Source organism: Eucalyptus grandis, chromosome 6, assembly GCF_016545825.1.
Source record: "Eucalyptus grandis isolate ANBG69807.140 chromosome 6, ASM1654582v1, whole genome shotgun sequence".
Classification (NCBI taxonomy): Eukaryota; Viridiplantae; Streptophyta; class Magnoliopsida; order Myrtales; family Myrtaceae; genus Eucalyptus; species Eucalyptus grandis.
This window is the reverse complement of record NC_052617.1, coordinates 39118214-39135457: the sequence shown is the minus strand read 5'-3', so window position 1 is coordinate 39135457 and position 17244 is coordinate 39118214. Positions and strand designations below refer to the sequence as shown.

Below are 17244 nucleotides of genomic sequence, written 5' to 3'. Positions count from 1 at the left end.
ACAGCTTATACCGACCTCAACCTGGTAAACTAAAATCTATTTCAATACAATTTCATTTTTTACATAGCAGTGAACAAAAGTCAAGTTTGTTTATCTTTTCTTTTTCTTTTTTTTAACATAAAGGCTTAAATGTTATCTCAAGGACATAACCCATGTGACCCCTTTTCCAATCGTTTGCGTGCAGAATTTGTTCCTTAAGCTTCACTAACAAACTTTTAATTTTCTATGCCCGGAGTAGAAAAAGGTGAGCCCACTAATTGTACCTAAAGATTCATCTGTCGATGCTCAACCCAGCGGATTCAACACCAACCACATCAAAGAGCTTAAAAGCGAGTCACTTTTATCTTAAAAGGAACACCAACTTTCTGCAATAAATAGGGTTTTTATATGCTGTTTCCTTTTTATCATGTCATATCTTCATCTCGTTTCCTCCTTTTGAGGATAACTACAACTTCGCCAGATTCCATGATTCTCTCAGATCTTATTCTAACCCCTCTGCTCATCTTTAAACTCTCACGGTGATTGCAACAAAGTTGTGTAAGCACATGCTGTTTAGCGACTCAAACAAGCTCTTGAGAAAGAGCTTGTTAGAATCATTTTTATGCTTTTGAGTAAGTGCTTGATAAAGCGAAATATTATAATGTTCAGTAATCTGATCAATTACCCTCCACTTATTAAGCATAGTAAATTTTAAAAAATCTACTTTCTTTTAATCCATTGATTTTTCATGACATGAAGACTGTCAATACATTGAGAGCTGTAAAAGCTCCTTCATTTGATTGTTTAACTTGTGCCGAGATATAGTATATACCAAACACTTATCGTCAATGGTACAACTTTTTGGAATGAAAACTTCTAGGGGCTTTTTGAATCGTCAACACCGCACCTTTCTTTTAACACGAGAAATGAGGGTATATGCATGCAGTTTGTCGAAGGACTTCCGATCCAAAGCGATGGATGAAGGGTCATCCTAATACGGACACAGAGCATATCAAAGCAGGGATGGGGATCAAATTCTTAGTCCCTGCCGAGCCACTGCCCCTTACCGAGCAAGGCAAAGGCAGTGCCTCACGGTACACTGCCCGGCACCAGATAGGAAACAGTCTTGTGAAAAGAATCTCTGATTATTTTCCTATATAAATGTACATCACATAAAAAGCTTCCAAACAAGAGTATAGAAACGAACTCAGAAGGTCAAGTTACATATCTAGGGAAAAGAGAGAGAGAGAGAGAGAGACCTTTCCAAGAAGTTGGGTCCTCAAGTGGAGAAGGTTGAATATCCGTGTAGTTAACCACCCAACCAATAGATAAGTTTCATGAATCACGTAAGTGTACATAAGGATGTGAAGAAGAAAAAAAAAATTCTCACCTTTCACATCAATTACACTTTGAATTCTTCATTCCTGGAATCACTAGTTCAATATCTTGAGCATCGGCATTGGATACAAATTTGCACCTAGAACCCGCCACCATGGCAAAACAAGTTGCTTTTAGATGTGAAACTCCATGATACTCGACCTTTAAGAAACGTGTAACTGATGTTTGTTTACAATTTGTTCTCCATTATTACGCCAAGAATAATGTCATGCTTTTGGGTAAAGGTGCGTGTGCTGGGTAATTCTTTCGCCTTTTCATTGACAAGGCTGTCGTGTCAAAATTGGAGCGACTTTTTCTGCATCCAGCCTTTGGAGTCTGTTCTCTCTCTCTCTCTCTCTCTCTCTCTCTCTCTCTCACACACACACACACACACACACACACACACACACACAACTTTCATCGTCCGCTAGTCCATTCAACAATACGTGGATGTGGGACTTGAGTCATGTGACTTCGAGGATAAAGAGCAGTTTCTAGATGAAAATTTTGTGAGTACATATAAATGGTTCGATTGCCGTATTGAAACCTAGCCTTCTCTATAGACAATACTTATAGAATCTTGATGGTACATTTGGAATTTTTTTTTCAGATCACTAATAAGGTTATATAACTTAGGAGGTGTCCTATCAAAGCTACATTATAATCTTGTAATTAAAAACCTGTCAACTTAAATTATCACTCGATCGTAGTAAATGGTTAGTTCACTTTTTATGGATACGATTTGCCCCGATATGAGATAACTATGTGGAAATATTAGGCCATGTTTCACATATCATTGTCTCGAGATATAACAAAGCATCCACACCAGAACTTGCTCGGGCATCTTGAATATTGCTTCAATCGATATTGCTTGATTAAAAAGAATATTTGCCTTCAATCAAAGATGGCCACATTAAAGAGCAAAGAGGCATCGAATGAGAAGCCCTTTTTGAGTAGATAATGCCATATTTTGCTTTTCTAATGCTACTTTAAGGAAAGGGTGCTACAAAAGCAAAAGATGTGAAGACTTTGATGCAGTTCTTCTTGGTGAAACTTATAAAGGGGTTGGATCATGCATAAAGAACACAACGGATTGAAATATTAATTGAATTTCCTTCTAATGAATATAAAAGAAGGCTCTCCAATTTGTGAATTAGTGTTATATCCATGAAGGCTTTGCTTTATTCTTAGCTGGGTGTTAGAGTTGTATATCATGTTGTAGTACTGTCGTACTGTAGCCCTCTAATTTCATTCAAACATCTCCACCTCAAGCACTAAAGAGTTGCTTTTGCTTAAACAATCTCACGACTTTATATATCTCTTTAGAGGCAAGCAAAGAAGCTGGAGCTTTTTGACTGAAGACTGCAATTTCTTACTGACTAAGCCGACGAAAAGATACGAGGGCATCTGTTTTTTGTCTACAGGAGCTGCCTCTGTATGACGGAATATAGGACCAAATACTCCAGTTCTTTTTAAAAATTCATCCTATCACGTCCCTCAAATGCGGATGTAATGGGTGTTTTTATAATCTCCCTCTACTTAAACTTTTAAAAAAAAAATTCATTAGAATTTCACGTATTATAGGAGCCTGATTTTTCATCCTTAATGCTTCAATTAGCCAATCAATTTGTTTGTGGATTTTCAGTACTTTTCATATCTAGCACAAAAAGACGATTCCTTTATAGAGAGAACGAAATAGACAATAAAATTCTTTTAGTAACTTCCGAAATGGGTTCTTTTGACCCCAAGAGTTCTACCTAAGATTTGTTATAACAAATAGTTTTTAATTTTAGACGTGTATTGTGCGCACACCTTTTCTATGGATACAATAAAGTGCATGCCACGTCCCCTTAATATGGATTGCAATGAATGTTTCGTCTCATAATGTCCCTCTACCTAAAAATTTGAAATTTTACACAACAGACTTTTTAACTTGGTATTGTAGGCTAATTTCGCATCCTTAAAGCCCCATTAACGAACCCTCTCGCGCATTGATTTTCATTTAAAGATATTTTCATTATTTAAAATAGACTGTGAAACCTTAAATTTTTTTCTTTCTTTGTGAAATTTTCAACATGGAGTCTTTTTATCCCGAGAATTCTGTAATTAGATCTGATCATTTTTAACGTTATACTATATACATACATACATACATATATATATATATATATAGACTTTTATTTTCAACAAGGTTTTCAATTTTTGTGTGCTTATGCCTTTGCCTGGTTGAATAACGATAGGTATACTAATCTCTTGTGCCCACTCGTAGGATAAATAACTGAGTTTTGATTGGATGGATAAAGAAAATGATATCCTCCGATATCAAGTAAACTACTCCAGCTCGAGAAGCTCGAGCCATAAGCAGGACGAAGTGAAATGTATTATCTTTTTAAAACAGATCGATAATCAGTGCGTGGGACGCTTAAGAGGCATATTATATAGTTGTTGGCGCTTTGCCTTTTATATTTAAAGAAAAGAAATACTCCATGCTCTCCACAAAGTTAGAAACTAAAAATCATAGATAGGTTTAATCATTTTTAATTTAGAGATAATCATTCACTTTACTAAAGCATTAGCCTTGCCAAAGGATTCGTCTTAGTTGCGGCCCTGACGCAGCAACCCCTGATAGATCTCTTTGTTCTTCTCCAAAAACCAAGCATGACTTATTATTACCCAAACAAAGAAGTCTCTCTCTCTCTCTCCCTCTCTCTCTCTCTGGGCTCAGCCGCCGGCGTTAGTCATCACCACCTCCACCTCCTTGTTGCCACCATACAATCCTCCCTCTATGCTCGACCACCAAGCGAATCTCTAGCAAATGGAATAAGATATTGCATGCACTTGGTATATTTGGGAAGACATGGAGAATAGAGTCAATCACAATAAGAAAACTACACATGCACTTTAATTTTTTATAGGATCCTTGTGGATCTCGGATTCAAAAAATATGATTGGCTTGATCTAGTAAAAATGCGATGATGCTTGCTTGTGAGAATATAATCACTTAATACAAATATTAAAGTAGTCCAAACAGACAGTGAGCTGCTACTACCACGCCTAGCTAGTGACAAAAATTCTTGGGAAGAAGTCATTAAAGTGTGCTCCAATTAACTAATCTCTCGCTTAGCCCTAATCACGCTATTATAGCTGCCTTTCATGTGGGCAGACATAGGAATGTACAAAAGCGAAGGAAAATGATTGAGGAATGAGAGGGAGATCCCTCGCTGGTCGTGTTCAATCATCGGGTATCATGCATTAGATGGTATCTGAGATGACCATTCCAAAACCTTGAGTTAAGGAGTCTCTCCTTTTCATGCAAAAGTTGCAAGATCATGAATGCTAGCCCGGGGTCCATTTGATGGAGCTGATTTTCAAGATAATACGATAAATTTTATTGAACACTTAAACGTGACCCATATAGTTATAGGTGTGATCAACTAGATGTGATAAACCACTTACTACATCTCTTACACATTTTTTTGTGATCATGCTTACCTGTACAACACACATACCATATAACCATATGGATTATACTCACTTCTGCAAAAAATCTCTTTTAAACTAGCTATTTCTTCAACTGTATCAAAATAATAATAATAATAATAATAATAATAATAATAATAATAATAATAATACAGCAAAACTAGACTAGTCAAAATAGATTATGAACCCATTTATTAAATCATATGAGATGGCATAAGTTCTTATATGGGTTAATTATATTCACTAAATAAGTCATAAATATATTTACAACTTATTTAGATTCAACCCATTTTTATTACTCTATTTTCATTCTCTTTCGCCCTCATTTAATCTCGCACTCACTCACTCTACACTTTCATCTCAATTTTAGTATGATTTTTCTAGATTTGATTAAATATGGAAGTGTATTAGTAAAGTGGATCGGATCGAGTATGTGTTGAGTATAGTCACGTTGAGTATAGATTACTAATTTTTCATTGTATCCAAACGAGTTAATTATGTCTATTTGGGTCGGATTGTTTTCGACCCGAATCTCTTTTTTTCTTTTTTTTTTTCAAGACCATGACTCTCTCGTTTGATAGGTATAAGCAAAACATGTTCCGGTGCAACTAATCTTGTTTGTTGAGTTCCGGTCAATCCAACTTAAAGAGATTTATATGCCAGGACACATACGTAAATCTTGTAGGATCTTGTGTACTCTCGCGTTAGATTTGGATATGCAGTCTCCCATGTCCAGTCTCCATCCATGATCCTGTACTGCTCCAAATGATGGCACCAGGTATTCAGGTTCATGCTTCGACGCGGTTGGAAAAATCGATCAAAAACCTCAACAAACGTTGGAAGGCGACATGTGGAGCTCCATCCCATTGTTGTTCAACGACTTGATTGTCGACAGGGACAAAAGCCTCCATTATACTTGATGTCTCGACAGTTACAGTTTAACGAATATGTGTCTTAATCTGATCTGAGATGTATTGAATAGGAAACCCACATCCTCCCTCTTAATTTTGTAGGGTTTTCACAATTTTGTTCAATACAGGGAGAGAGAGAAAGGGAGAGAGCGGGGGCAAAGGAGGAGCAAGTATTGGGTAACATCTGGATATTCTGAGCCCTGCTCAATCCACCGTTTGATCAGGTTGATCCCATGTGGGTCCCACCTCATTTTAATCAAATATACGAATCGGGCTCACACGGATCGGTTGCACCTAATTCTTTTTCCCGCAAAAGGAGAGTGGCCTTTAGTACTGTGTACTGGTGCATTCTTCCTGGTTGTCAGCACATGCAATCCACTTTCCACTGCAAAATCCACTTTGGACCAAAAAAATTTAACCTCAACTTCAAGAAAAGCATAGCCCACATTCACCCCACCTCCCCTCTCAAGTTTCCCAAAGAGATAAAAACCAGATCACTTTCCCTCTAGCCTATATCACAAGCTCTCTCTCTCTCTCTCTCTCTCTCTCTCTCTCAAGCTGCATACACCAACACAGCATCGAAGAGAGTTAGTTCGCCAGAAAAACCTTATCGACAGCAACACGCTACCCTCCTCTCTCCTGTGTCTCTTCTGGAAATCCCGACGTTCCTCTCTTCAAAAATGTTTCTTCTCCATCCCGTCAAAACAGACGGATGATAGTCCCGTTCATTCCACTTTGCCTCTATATCAATAACCACCCATGATACTTAAACCTACGCAAGTTCCTTGACCACTCACAAAACCCAACTCCATACCCCTTTTCTCGCCTCAAGCACTTCTGCGACTTCTCCTAATTCTCTGAAGATGAGAGCAGGAGGAGGCTGCACAGTCCAACATGCCCTGACAACCGAAGCGGCAACTTTAGTAAAGCAGGCCGTAACCCTAGCGAAGCGTCGTGGCCACTCTCAAGTCACACCTCTCCATGTGGCCAACACCATGCTCACTTCTGCCACGGGCCTTCTGAGAACAGCTTGTCTTCAATCTCACTCCCACCCTCTGCAGTGTAAGGCTCTAGAGCTCTGCTTCAACGTCGCGCTCAACCGCCTCCCAGCTGCCGCTCCAAGCCACGTCCTGGGAACTCATCTACAAAACCCGTCCATCTCCAACGCCCTCGTCGCTGCCTTCAAGCGGGCCCAGGCACACCAACGACGCGGCTCTATTGAGAACCAGCAGCAGCCTATTCTGGCAGTGAAAATTGAGCTCGAGCAGCTCATCATCTCTATCCTAGATGACCCCAGTGTGAGTAGAGTCATGAAAGAAGCAGGTTTCTCCAGCTCTCAAGTGAAGAGCAACGTTGAGCAAGCCGTTTCCTCCTCAAACATCTGCTCAAAAAACCAGACAGTGACCAAGGACAACTCAAAGGGTAGTAATAACAGCAATCTGTTGGTCATTTCTCATCAGTCTCCTTTGAGTTCCTTCGATGAAACTGGATTAGTATTGGGGAACATTAATGCACCAGACACAGTTAGAAACGAGGATGTCGCCTTTGTATTGGAAAACATGGTGAGCAAGAAGAGGAAAAGCATCGTTGTCGTTGGTGAGTGCCTTGCTAGTGTTGAAGGAGTGGTCGGAGCAGTAATGGACAAGTTAAAAAAGGGACAAGATGATGTTCCTCAAACAATAAGAAGCTTAAAGATTCTCAACCTTTCAATAAGCTCCTTTGAGAACATGCATAGGGAAGAGGTAGAAGGGAGAGTTGAAGATCTCAAGAGGCATGTGAAGAGTTACATAAGCAATGATGATGGTGGGGTGGTTCTATATTTGGGAGATCTCAAGTGGACTGCTGAGTATAGAGCTAGGAAATTTAAGGGACATCAACTAGAGAGGAACAACAATTACTATTGTGCTGTTGAACATGTGGTTGGGGAGATAGCAAAATTGGTGTCTGGAATTGGTGGAAATGGAAGGTTCTGGCTCATGGGATTTGCCACATTCCAAAGCTATATGACGTGTACAACCGGCTATCCGTCCATAGAGGCTCTTTGGTGCCTCCATCCTCTCACAATCCCAGCAGGAAGTTTGAGCTTGAGTCTCCTCCCTGACAGGTAATTAAGGAACAAAATTGTCTCGTCTTTTTTATTTTGAATTGGTTTTCTTAAACTTCAAAACTTCACTTTTTCTCAGAACAACTTCGTTCTCCCACTCCAGTCCATCGAGTAAAATATGGTGGGCGAGTGAGAATTAGGCACAACTGCTTTATCTTTCTTTAAAGTGATAACATGTTCTGTGTTTGAAAATGAGGGGTGGGGACTTAGAAGCTTTTCAATTCCTGTTCACTTATCAATGTTGAAAACATCAACCATCTCTCCAATTTTTTTATGCAGGACACACTAGCACATTGTGCATACTTTAAAGAATATCTAGATCTCACCAATTCCATTTTATAACTCCTGCCATATATTGGTGTCATTTTATATTAGGTTTGGAGATTTAGTCTGATTTTGACACTCCTTTTTACGTTTTTCCTATTGAATACCAACTTAATGCCAAAATAAAACTTAGTAGTTAAGTTAGTTCCAATTCTATTATTACGTGGTGGATCACCTCAAATTTATCTGCATATAAGTATATAGTATAGACTTGCTGAAGTGAAAAGATAAAAGAATGTATGTTGATTTTGATGTGCTTTTTTACGCTAGGGCCATAGGCCAAGATTATGCTACAAAAAGATTCAACTCGACTATTTCTTCATCATTTTCTCAGTGGACCAGAGACAGATTGCATTAGCAAAAAAGCTGAAAATAGGGGGCCAGCTAGCCCTTTCGAGCTTGTCGAATCACGATCGTCGACCACTTCATCACTTCCGCCATGGCTTCAAAATTGCAAGGACGAGTATAGAAGACATTGCAATAACAATGATGAGGTCATAATCATGTTTACAGTTTGCACACTGCTTCGTTATAATCATCATCATTACCATTTATAGTTCTCAACCATTCTCTTAATTAATGCTTATTGATCATCAGGAGTACGCATGCCAAAAGTGGAATAACTTCGGGAAAAACCCTATGTTTTCTTCTCTGCCTGCATCTCCCTCCGCTTCAGGCTATTCCCACGAACGCCAAAACCCTAATTTTCCCCATTTCGTTCATCATGAGTGGCCACCCACAAAACTACATTCTTGGCGAGACCACAAGTTTTGGAATCCACCATCAGAATCGGTCAACTTTGTCATTGAGCTTTCCTCGCGTTCGAACTCAGCATCTTCAAGTGAAATCATGGAGGTAGAGTACGTTCCGAGGTTCAAGGAACTCAATTCTGAGAACCTCAAAACCCTTTGCACCGAGTTGGAGAAGAAAGTCCCATCGCAAAAGGCCATAATCCGTGAAATTTCAACCACAATCTTGCAATGCCGATCAGGCATGTCGAGAAGAAAACTAGGGCCTAAGTGCCAAAATGGTGCGTCTAAGCAAGACACTTGGTTTCTCTTCCAAGGTGCAGACGCAGAAGCTAAAGAGAAGGTGGCTAGAGAGCTGGCTCGGCTCGTCTTTCGCTCATATACCAGCTTCTCATCCATTGCTCTAAGTAGCTTCTCATCATCTACCCGAGCAGATTCCCCGGAAAACAATGGATACAAAAGACTGAGGGATGAGCAAAGCTCTGGTTACATCGAGAGATTTGCCGAAGAACTGGCGAAGAACCCACACCGGGTGTTCTTTGTCGAAGATGTTGAAGAAGCTGACTATACCGCTCAAATGGGTTTCAAGAGAGCAATGCAAAGAGGAAGGATCAGCAGCTTAGTCGGCGACGAGGTGGAGCTGAGCGACGCCATCGTTATTTTCAGCTATGAGCGCTGCACCTCTGGTATCCCTACTAATTTCATGCTGAAATCTTCACAGACAAGGTCTTGCTTGTCGCTTGACTTGAACACGTTGGTCGAAGAAGACACTGCCGAAGATGACTATGATGATCAGTCAACTGATGATATAGGACTTTTGGGATGGGTTGACGGGCGGGTTGCTTTTAACGTTCAATAACTGGAGGAGAATCTTTTCATGAAAATTTTTGTTCTTATTTATGTTATTTTCGGGGTATACGTTTCAAAGTTGGAAGTGATTGACTCTTGACTGACCTACGAGGTATTTGTAGGAGAAGACAAGGTTAGACGAGCTAGCTAGAGAAAAACTGCACGCACATCATTGTAAATTCCAAGTATATTCAGTATCAAAGACGGGCTGGTTGATTGAAGGCTTTCATTGCGTTTCATTTTCATTTTCGGTGTTTGGTTAGGTTGTTAGTAAGGGTGATCGGATTTCGACTGGTCCCAAAATTGAATATGAGGAAGGGGACTATGGTTCTCGATTCTAATCGAAACTAGGGCCATGCACAATTAGCCTAAGAGGGGTGATGGGTGGGAGGTAGTGGAAGTTAGCCTTACGAAACATTCCAGACATTAGAACATCATTCACCATTATCTCACGTTAATTGCCAGCAAAAACAAACTGAGAAGCTGAATTTCTCAATATGCAAGATTACGTAATGCTGTGAAGAAAATGCACAAGTGCTTTGCATCGAAGGGTTCGTTGAAGAAGACCATAGCATAGGCTCTAAGAGGAATCTCAACTAGGCCAACTTGTGCCTTAGCTCATTGAAGGCGAAGCGTATCCGAAACGATCTGCTCAAACATGCTCATTGATTCAAAGGGCGTCACGGACCGAGATCTGGTATTCAAGGTCTCAATCTCGTCATCAAAAGCTTCAAGGAGGAAATACTTGTCCCTCGAGCATCGTCGGTTGTAGATCTGAGCTTCAAAGCGACTATGGCCTGATTGATCCAATTCTAGATCTAACCTCGAAGCAGCCTCATCAGTCGTAGACCTGGTTTTGAAACGGCCGTGACCCCGTTGCTTCAAGATCTAAGTTTTGAATCGACCTTGTCAATTCTAGATTTGAATAATGAATGAAGAGAGTACAAAAATTTAAACTGAAAATCTAAGAGCGAGGGAGCGAGAACTGAGCTGAGAGAAGTAATTGAGAGAGGGAGACTTCTTTATGTTTATTCTTTAAGAGAAAAATGATTATAAAAATATATTGCTTCATTCCAAGTGATTAAATTCAATACCTAGAGCTGAGAACTGTACCGATTCCCGCAAGAACTACCCAGAATCGGCTAGTTCTGTTCTATTTCGGGTTGGAACCGGACCATTGCTCACCCCTAGTGGTCGGATTGAGCAATAGTATAAATACTAATCTTTATTTAGTTAAAAGATTTGAAAGATAATGATAGCTAATTACTTCATTCATCATATCGGTCCCACTTTCTCAACATCCAATGCAAAGTCGCCATCACTTGGTACATAGATGCGATTATGATGACAAAAAGAGATCATTCGAAGTACATAAGATATTAGCTTTTATGCTGTAAGGGAACATGGATAAGATATTAGATCGGATGAGGTTCAAAATTCTCAGATTATCTAATTCATTTATGATTGAGTTCATCTTGATAGTAAATAAACCGCACAAAGTTTGAAACACAAATAGTGGAGTCACAGTAAAGTAAGAATGTTCAGCTCGAAATGGATTAAATGTTTGATCTTGTGGAGCTTGGAGATCTCATAACATGTAATTTACTAGTGATTATGCTTATTTTAAATATAAAGAATTTCATATTGTTTGGAGCGCAAGTTTTTTTATTTTTTATTTTTTTGGTCAAAAGTTTGGAGCACAATTTAAGCACCATTATTTGTTTTAGAGGAAAAAGTTACCTATAATCCTTGAATTATCTATGGCAAGGAAATACAAGTGGTTGAAAACTACCAATCACTGCTCTCAAAACATTCCCTTTTTCCGGAGGGGAAATACACCCTTTTTGCCATTCTCTAAATATTTTGTAAAACAGCTTTTATTTGTAAATTTTAATACAGGGAAAGTTCCATAATCAAAGACCATTATCCCGAATAGTTACTTGAAACAAAAGCGCTTTTTATAAGCAGATAGCGCGGAGTTCAAATGTTTCTTCATCAATCCCCACGAACATCTTGCATTTTCTCATGATTGAAGCTATCATGGTGGGAGCATCCCCCCGCTCCTTCCAACGAGCTAGCTAGATATACGGCTTTTAGAAACATTCATTCATTTTCGGACACATCATCGATCGGTCTTCTTTACATAATTACACAACTAAATCTGCTTGGAAAGCCACAAAAGAAAAGGAGAAAAAGAGGGGAGAAAAAAGAAGTGTTGGGGCTTACAAATTTAAAATGTACAAAGAAGAATATCGATAATGCAGAAAGGGGGGACGACGGTATGGTTCATTACGTAAGAGTTGTGCAAAGGGGAAGCCGCTTTCATGCTTTAGAAGAGAAAAGAGAAATCTTGCCCTAAGAGATTTTTAAAAGAGAGCACTACTTTTTAGGTTTTGCTAAGGGTTTTAGGCAAAAGAATAACTTTTGCTTTGCTTTGCTTTGATTTTCCCGAAACCCGACATTCTCATCTTTGGAAAGCATCAGAAAGTTAGGGCATAATTAGGTTAAACAAAGCAAAAGCTCGAAAGGGGGATTAGCGCAAAAACACATAGATAAGCATCTCTGCCTTTAACTAAAGATTAAAGGTGGATTCGCTTTGGAATCACACAAAGATCATTATCTCCCCAGCTTTAAATCGAAACACTCAAAGCATAAGTAGAGAATTTGTCGGTTGCGACTCCTCCACAGCACGAGAATCATTCGAATTTCAAATATTTCCTTGCGAGTATCTTATGTATGAAATATAAATGCTTAAATATCACTCTTTTTTCCTCCTCTTTTTTTTGCTTTTCTGATTAATGGACGGTCTACATGTTCGCTTTCCACCGCCGAGCTTAGCTGATTGTCCGAATTTGTACCAAAAAAGTTTTTTAAGTTATTAGAGTATAATGTGTAATGATGAAAAGGCTGACAAGGGCAAAGCACTTGTGTGTGCATGAAACAATGATAAGAATCCATGATGATGATGCTACACAAAATGAATAAATTGAATTCGAATATTGTACAGTTCGGAAGATATATTATTTAACTAATGTATGAAGTACTTAACAAAATCATATTAGTACGTGCCTCGTCCATCATTGAAATTAATTTGTTCACTTGAAATTTCAGATTGAAAGTCCCCTTTTGCCTGAAAAATTGGGGTTTCAAAATTCTCGTAGAAAGTACTAGTTACCCTCCTCCCATTTTGGGCCCTATTCCATTTTATTCCTTTACTTTCAAAACTACCACTTTTCATGATAAACTAAAGGGTAAGAAGAGGTGATTAACACCGCCGTCCCTTTTAAGCATTGTCACAAGAGTTACATACCTGCTAAGAGATGTTTGGCTTAAGCCAAATATACTTAGAGTACGTTTGATTCAGCATTTTGAAAGTCCATTAGAAATTGCGAAACAGTTTAGCCTAAAGCACTTTAAGCAAATGTAAAAGTCATTTGGTAAACTATGCTCTAAGAAGCAACTTTGAGAGAAATGCCGTTTAATCGAAAACACATTTGAAAAGCTTTTTGGGTGATTAATATTAGTTTTTTTTTTTATTTGTTTAAAATTGAAAAAATATAGTATATGCAATTTTTAAATATAAATTTTGACAATAATACTAAAAAGTCGAAGACATATATATTTTAAAAAGACCAAACCCTTCATCGGAATTTTTAATTTTATTTGCTTAAAATCGAAAAAAAAATAGATATATGCAACTTTTTAAATATAAATTTTCGCAATAATGCTAAAAAAAAAATCAATATATAATTTTTTTTTAAATGACCAAATCCTTCACAATTTTTTAAAATTTTTATTTGTTTAAAATTAAAAAATAATGTATGCAACTTTTTAAATATAAATTTGAAAATAATGCTGAAAAATAAAATACATATATATATATATATATATATATATATATATTTAAAAAAAGACCAAACTCTTCATTAGAATTTTTAAATTTTTAATTGTTTAAAATTGAAAAAAAAAAAATAATGTATGCAACTTTTTAAATATAAATTTTGACAATAATACTGAAAAAAATCAAATACATATATATATATATATATATTTTGAAAAGACCAAATCCTTCATCAAAATTTTTAATTTTTATTTTTTAAATTTGTAAAAATAATTTCTGCGACTTTTTAAATATAAATTTGAAAATACTGTTAAGAAATCAAATACATATATATAATTTTTTTTAAAAGACCAAACCCTTTGTTGGAATTTTTTAATTTTTATTTGTTTAAAATTGAAAAAATTAATGTATGCAACTTTTTAGATATAAATTTTGACAATAATGCTAAAAAAATCAAATATATAAACAATATTTTTAAAAGACCAAAATATATTTAATTTTTTTAGCATTTATATATATATATTTGATTTTTTTTAGCATTATTTTGGCATTTAAAAAAAATAAGGAGGGCCAAATCAAAAATTTGAAGAATGAATAAGAATAGTTTTGGAAGAAAAAAATAAATTTCAACATTTTACCAAATTCTAAAAGCTCAAAGCTAGTTCTTATTAGCATTGAACTTTCAGCCTTCTCAATGCTATCTTTCACTTAAAAACTACTTTAAAATAGTTGTCAAATAATCTAATATTTCCTCAAGGGGTTTTGGAAGTTTCAAGCCCCTTAGGAATGCTGAACCAAACGCACCCTTAATCCACCCATAAATGTACGAAGTGCCATCATTGAGCAAGCTCAACAACATGCCAAAGTCAAGAAGCCTATAACAATCTAGGTCAACGAGCACGTATAGTGATCATAGGTGCAAAGGGCCTAGACAAAGAATAACACGTTGTGGATTTCTAGGATGGTGAAGGGGAGAAAACCAAATTGCACACTGGACAAGAGAAGTGTTCATGAATTATATATGTGAAATTAAATTCAATTCACGAAAGGCTCCTTTTAAGGTAATAAAATTATTTTTGAAGCATGCTCAAATAAGAGCACTATGAGGATGGATGATCTCCTAAAAAAGTGCTTATTGTATGCCAAATGATAAGATGTTGAGGCTCGGTATGAGATGAATTAAGATGGACAATTTCGCAGGTGAATTAATTAAGGGGTGTAATTATGTGATATCAAAGCAAGACCTCCTTTCAATAGGTGTATGGTGTTGGTAAAATATGTCTTCGAAATGGGTTGAACAATGAAATCGGATCGAGTAAAAACAACTCGGACTTTGAGGCGTGATATCACTTTCTTTAAGGATTTATTTGCCCCACAACGTTGCTAATGGTCACCGGCAAAATCCTCCAGATACAACAAAGTCTCGGATGAGAATACTAAATAGCAATTCTAGTATTTCTCCAGGGTCTCTCTAAGAAACAATCGAAAATTGGTGTAGTTTTTTCAGAAAGGAGACTCGAAAATGACCACACCTTTCTTTCCAAAAAATGACAAGTATTTATATGAAACGGTCTTGCAACTCTTCGTGAAAATTGCGAACAAACACGTCTTTAGAAAATTGTTCGGATAAACAAATGCGACTCTTCGGAAGAAGTCGAAAACCGAACAATTGCAATCATTCGGAAAAATTAAAACCGAATAAGTAATTTTCCAAAGGTTGTCTTGAAAAGACATAAATAAAATTCGGAATAATTATTATTTTAAATAGAATTTCGAATTTTCATTTATATTTCATTTCCGAAATTCTCAAATTAAAAGCAACCTTTGAACTAAAATATAAAATAAAATAAAATAAAAATAAATAAATAAAAAGCAAGGGATTAATGCTAAGTGCGCCAAAATCGCGACCCGACGCGGTATGGTGGGTCTAGCCCCACTTAATCACTCATTTAACTACAAAAGGAAATTCCTCATTAATAAACTAATCCTCCTGCTCCCACCTTTTCTATGTGGGACAAAGTAAAAGGCACTTATTTTGTTTTAACAAACAAAATTCCAACATATGGTTCAACAACAAACCACACAACAACCCAGTTTTGATGATGGTAAAGAGTGATAATTGGGGCGAGAGGGTTTAGACAATTTGCAACTCCTAACGAACCTTTAGAATGACAAAGAGGACTGGAATGAAATAGACCACGCATCAAATAGGAGGAGTGTCATTGGGCGATACAGGCCAACAGTGACGAGAACGTTAGTTCTTTAAGGCTGCGTTGGGCAACCACTTTGCCAAGTATCTTTGAGCCCCTAAAGATGTTTAGGCTAAAGTGGGGGTGTTTGGCAAAAACATTTGAAGCCCCATTTGGAGAAGGCCAGCCTTGTGAAGGCTGAAAGCCCAAGGCGGGAGGACCCGCCTTGGGCTTTCGGCTTTTTTCTGATGCCCGCTCGGGTACTTGTTCATTTTTTTCTTTCCAAAATTATCCTTACGAACATTTTGTTTTCCCGTGTTTTGCCCTTGCGAGGAGTACTTGTTCATCTTCTCCGTCGAGGGTGGCACCGGCCGCAGCTGCTCGGGTCGGGGCTCATCTTCTCCGTCGAGGTGGCGCCGGCGGCAGCTGCTCGAGTCGCGCGACCACCGGCGAGGTCGCGCGACCCGGCGCACCCTCGCCGAGATCGCGTGACCTCGGCGAGGGTTGCGTAGCGTTGGCGACGGCCGATCGGGGTCGCGCGACACAGCCCGACCCTCGCCGAGATCGTGCGACTCGGCGCGGCCCTCGCCGAGGTCCCCGACCTCCGGCGAGGTTGCGTAGCCTCGCGACGGCCAACGGACTGTTCTCGAAGGTCCAGGTGACGTCGCGCGACGCGCGCGCCTTGCGCCCATCCGGGTCGCCAAGGTCGCGACGGCGTCGCGCAACCTTGCCGCCCCCAGATCCGGGTCGCCGGAGGTCGCGACGGCGTCGCGCGATCTCGCCGCCCCCGGATCCGGGGGTCGCCGGAGGTCGCGACGGCGTCGCAAGACCTCGCGGGCCCAGATCTGGGGTCGCCGGAGGTTGCAACGGCGTGGCGCGACGCCGCGACCCGCCGGCCCGATCCGAGGTCGCCGGAGGTCGCCGAGGGTCGCCGCCGGCCGCGGATGCCTTCGCCCTTGCCGGTTTTCATTTTTTTATTTTTTATAATTTTTTTTTTTTTACAAAAGTCATTTATCTCCCAAACACTATTTTGCTCAAAGCTACTTCACAAAGGGCTTTTAAATTACAATTTACCAAACACAAGTTTGCATTTTAGAAAACACCTTCAACTCAAAGGTCTTTGCATTTTCCTAAAGACTTTCCCCAAAAGTCTTCCCAAACGCACCCTAAGTGAGATTGCTGGCAATATCCCAAGTCTCACGCCGAATGAAAAAGGTTATGTGAAATGATTCATAAGTCAACTTACACCTACAAACAGTCACCACTTGCCCAAACATCAAAAAAGAAAAAAAGTTGCCATTTAAAACGCATCCTAGGACAAATTTCTATGAGTTCCGACAAACCTTATCATCAAATTTCAATCCTTGTTCAATATCATTCTTAAACTCTAACCTCTCTTCCCACTTCACTTCGGCCGCCCCACCACCTCTGGCCGCTGTCT

General features: G+C 38.7%; 1 protein-coding gene across 1 annotated transcript; it reads left to right on the top strand.

The window, feature by feature from the left end:
• The first annotated feature begins 6257 nt into the window (after nucleotides 1-6257).
• On the top strand, nucleotides 6258-10002 carry LOC104447059 (protein SMAX1-LIKE 3). The gene is made up of 3 exons (XM_010060844.3): nucleotides 6258-7851; nucleotides 8510-8669; nucleotides 8773-10002. Exons 1-3 carry the CDS (start codon nucleotides 6611-6613, stop codon nucleotides 9781-9783), a joined length of 2412 nt encoding a protein of 803 aa, XP_010059146.2. The 5' UTR covers nucleotides 6258-6610; the 3' UTR covers nucleotides 9784-10002.
• Nucleotides 10003-17244: the final 7242 nt, after the last annotated feature.